This window comes from Alligator sinensis, unplaced genomic scaffold, assembly GCF_000455745.1.
Source record: "Alligator sinensis unplaced genomic scaffold, ASM45574v1 scaffold290_1, whole genome shotgun sequence".
Lineage (NCBI taxonomy): Eukaryota > Metazoa > Chordata > Crocodylia > Alligatoridae > Alligator > Alligator sinensis.
The window spans coordinates 593,311-598,101 of NW_005842755.1; the positions used below are offsets into that span (position 1 = coordinate 593,311).

The following is a 4,791-nucleotide window of genomic DNA, read 5'->3' on the forward strand; positions in this document are numbered from 1 at the left end:
GGGGCACAGAAGGGAATTGGTGAGGTTTTATTCACCAAGACGCCCCCGGGGGTTACAAGAAATAATGGCCACAAGCTAGCAGAGAGCAGGTTTAGACTAGACATTAGGAAGAACTTCTTCACAGTTAGAGTGGCCAAGGTCTGGAATGGGCTCCCAAAGGAGGTGATGCTCTCCCCTACCCTGGGGGTCTTCAAGAGGAGGTTAGATAAGCATCTAGCTGGGGTCATCTGAACCCAGCACTCCTTCCTGCCTATGCAGGGGGTCGGACTCGATGATCTATTGAGGTCCCTTCCGACCCTAGAATCTATGAATCTATGAATCTATGAAAGGGTTATAGAAGTAATCTACAGCAATACCAGTCAATGGGCAGAATGGCACAGGGAAGGACAGAAGTGTTCAAGGCTAGGTTATACTGAGATTCAGTGACAAGCCCACTCCCATGTATTTTAGCAATACACATACTGAGTGATGAGGCATTCAAAAACTTATGGGGCTACTATTTGCAGATGATCTCATTGGAATAGCAGGGACAATAGTGGAGTTGCAGAAAAAAAGATACGCAAAACTGGCAGAAACATTTTAGAGAAAGGTGAACTATAAATAAATACCAGGAAAACAGAAGTAATGGTGAACTGCAGAAAGGGATGGCAAGACAATAAAGAACAGGATAGGGAAGGACAGGAAATGAAAGAGACCAGGTAGGATCATTCAAGTACTGCGATCTAACTTAAATGATGAAGACAGCTGTGCAGCATAAGTAAGAGAGGGGAACGAAAGAACTGGAAAGCAATTTTAGGTACTTTATGTAATAAAAGTATGCCAAAGAAGCTGAAAAGAAAGATAAAGGGCCATGAAACTATCTGCAGTGGAAATTTAAGGGATGAGAAACAAGAGTGAAAGGACACACAAGAACATTAAGATAAGAATGCTAAAGGAGATACCGGGTGTTTCCCTGTGATGGATACAAACATGACAACAGAAGGAAATAATTAGGTGTGAGAAAACCTATAGTTCAGTGGGACTAAAAGCAAGCAAGAGAGAGTAAATTATGCTCTACTGCATACTTCTTAGTGTTTTGTGTCGTCTAATTTTAAGTGTCCTAAGTGATGTGTTTCCACAAGCTATTCCAGTGACAAAAAGCTACCTATGGCATTAAGTATACCTGTTAAATGGCAAGCAGTAAAATTACTTTTCACTTTAAGACCAAGAGTAATTACTGCACTCAAATGAGGCTACAAGAGGAAATTAGTCTGCCTGACTGAAATTCATCCAGAGCATATCATACTCACTGTAAAAGAGACTGAGATTGTTCAGAGTTGCCTATCTCTTGAGACACCTGGGAAGAAAAAGTATTTGGACAATTAATGATTTCATTTTACAACATTACTATAGACCTAGCTGCTAGGGCTGTGTGAAGCTTCGGTCGCCAATTCAATTTGGAGGAGATTTGGCCCAATTCAGGGGCCAGATCTCCGAATCCAAATCAAATTGGGAGACCCAATAAAAGCTCCGAATTGATTCAAAAAAGATTTGGAGATTCGGATCGGCCAGGGAGAGGCAGGCACAGCTGGGCGGCTGCAGGTTCTCCCATGGTTCCTCCAGCTGTGCCTGCCTCCCACCGGGTGGCGGGGAACATCCTGGCACTTTAAAAAAAACCCACGCACTCACCAGCTGCAGCAGTCACCCAGAGCCCGGCAGCGCTCAGCCAAAGCGGCCTCAGCTCTCAGGCACCATGGGGCAGCTGCAGTGTGGGTGCCAGGTAGGGGGGGAGATCCCTGCTGCCCCCCACTGCATGGAAGGTCTCTGCCACGAGCACTCAGAGGCCCTGATTGCTCCTGCTGTAGCCAGTGAGTGCAGGGCTTTTTTTTTTTTGCTTTTTTTTTAAAGGCTGGGGCTGGGCAGGGCAGCCATGGGGGCTTCCCCCACAGCTCTCCCCACCCAGGGAGAGGCAAGCACAGCTGGAGAAACCACAGCCGCCCAGCTGTGCCTGCCTCTCCCCGGCCAATCCGAATCACCAAATCTCTGAATCAGTGCCAAATCTTTCAAAGCCAATTCAGCCGAATCGAATGGGGACAGTGATTCGAATCACTGAATTGAATAACTATCCTCCAAATCGGCTGAATCTGAATCCAAATCAAACATTTCCCTGTTCGCACAGGCCAGTAGCTGCTTCCTGCTGTTGTTGGGTTTAGAAGATATGAGAGAGGAAGTTATGTGGGGCCAGGAAGACAAGAGCAAGACAGGGGGTATGCAGCTTGATGAGATGGCTGCTAGTTTAGAAGGGAGCAAGTCCTGGTTTTTCATCTGGATCCTTCCTCCCAAAGGAGAAGAAACTTCCCCACTGCACTGTTCTCAAGCCACTGTATCCAATAACTCGTAAATAAAAGACAGAGTATCTCAGCTTCAAAAGGAGACCTAGAGAGGGGACTGGATTATGCTTTGCCTGGGGCATTCTGGTTAAAGCTCTGTGCTTTAAAAAAAATTAAAAATGCAGATTCAAACCCCCTTTCTAGAACCCAGGCTTCCTACTTCAGAGGTGCCCTTACTGCTCAGGTATCTGGGCTAAAGCAGGTAAGGCCCCCCCCGCCTCCTCTGTCTAACAGAGGGGATTTCCCTCTGTCTAACAGAGGGGATTTTGCCCCACTACAATTTTGTGACTTAGATATACATTAGACAGGCGCACACAACCGCATATCTGCCCAACCAGCATGCAGCCTACAGCACATGTTCAGTATACATGTATTCAGTTCTATGTCCACTTTGCTTGGGTAACAAAAGTGCAAACTGTGGTTAAACGCCAAAAATGCTACTTTTGCAGGTGGGTAAGTGCAATTTAGGTACACAAAGGAAAATGGAATCCCACAAAGAGTGTCCCCACAGAAGAATGTGAGGGTGAGTTCACACTGCTATAACCATAGGTAAGTATATCTGTGTAACTAACTGATAACATTTTCCCAGGCACATAACCCTCAGGAATTTTATGTAAGGTGCAGAAACCTCTGTTTTTTGTCATCCTGTCAGGGTGTCCTCTACAGGTGGAAAAAATTGTTGAAAATTTGAGCATCATATAATTTTATGGGTTATTCATTAATTACTCAGCAAATGCATTAAAGTTTATGAGGCAGTTTACCACAAGCAAAGCTGGAATTGTCACTAACAATCTAATCAAAACAGGTGTTCCTTCACTGCACAAACAAGTATTTTATTCTAAATCAGTGGTTTTCAACCTGTGGTCTGCCGACCATTGGAGGTCCGCAGACTATGTCTAAGTGGTATATGAAAGATGACTATGATCAATCAAAAGTATGTGAATACCCACGCTTACTATTCAAAGGGGTCTACATCTCCATTTGAAATTTTCAAAGGGGTCCACAAATGAAAAAAGGTTGGAGAACACTGTTCTAAACTACATATTATTCCCTTCTTGTATTAAAAACTGCTTTTTAAAAGAGATTAAACCCAGTCTTAATAGATATAAGCAAAACATTCTGGCATTCAACTTGAATACAGATATTCTCCATCTGCAGAAGTTAGCAGCATATTACAAATAATGGTTTTTTTCATTACTGAGGCATCTCTGTAAAAGCTCTTCTTTTGAAATCTGAAAATGCCACCACCAAGGAACTCCAGTAGAGAAGTTTCTGGGAAGAGTACTGCAGATTTCATACTTATCTTTCTACAAAATCTGTTTTAGTTTCATATTACCTGGATCCTTTTCATACATAGAAAGAAAGATTCTGTTTATGATTCTGTGTATTCTGTGTATGATTCTGTGTGTATACACACAACCAGCCCCAGTGCTTTCAATTATTATTCACTGTGATGTGTGTGTAACTAGGAAGCTGTCATTTCTAGACATACCAGATTTATGTTGCTCTTTGACTTTACCTTTTGTAAATAATCACTGAATTTAGAAACACATTGGATCTCTGGAGAGAGAGGTTCCAGACCTAAACACAAAAAATAGGTCATTAACAACAGTTTTACTGTCTCATTGTTACATAGACTCAAGAATTCTTAGAAATCCCAGCTGTCTGAAAAATAATTTGATAAATCACAACTTCACAGTGGTCACAGATTTCACAGACATTAGGGCTGGAAGGGACCTTGGAAGATTATCGAGTCCAGCCAAAAGGAGGAAAAATGGTTATTTGAGTTGCACGGTATATTGGTAACATATCAGATATACAAATATTTCTCAGAATACTTTTTACCATTTAATTCTAAATATGAGTACTTATATGGTAATAATTGAGTAAAAAAGGAAAATAAAAGAATGGATAAATGCCCATCCTGAGTAAAACTTAGTCTGGCAGGGGAAAGCAGTGGAGAGGAGAGGAGAGGTCCTTTGAACTGTCACCTACACAGTCAAATGGGTCACTAGGTGGCTGGAGGGCCGCACCCAGAGAGTGATGGTGGATGAGTCATTTTTGACCTGGAGGGATGTGAGCAGTGGGGTCCCCCAGGGCTCAGTTCTTGGACCTGCACTGTTCAATATCTTCATCAGCAACTTGAATGGGGGTGTAAAAAGCACCCTGTTCAAATTCGCAGACGACACTAAGATGTGGGGAGAAGTGGGCACACTAGAAGGGTAGAATAGGCTGCAATCAGACCTAGACAGGTTACAGGGGTGGGCAGATGAGAACAGGATGGGGTTCAACACTGACAAGTGCAAGGTACTGCACCTGGGGAGGAAGAACCAGCAGCATACCTACAGGCTGGGGAACTCCCTTCTCGTCAGTGCAGAGGCAGAAAAGGATCTTGGAGTCATTATTGATGCCAAAATGAACA

The 4,791-nt window shown here is 43.3% G+C and overlaps 1 protein-coding gene across 1 annotated transcript in view; it reads right to left on the reverse strand.

Annotated features, from left to right (window-relative positions):
* Nucleotides 1-4,791, reverse strand: part of ANKRD31 (ankyrin repeat domain 31) — a 161,125-nt gene that overhangs the window by 143,460 nt on the left and 12,874 nt on the right. Inside the window, 2 exon segments of the mRNA XM_014525152.1 lie at nt 1,290-1,336; nt 3,889-3,950. Of these exon segments, the coding sequence (XP_014380638.1) occupies nt 1,290-1,336; nt 3,889-3,950 (109 nt within the window).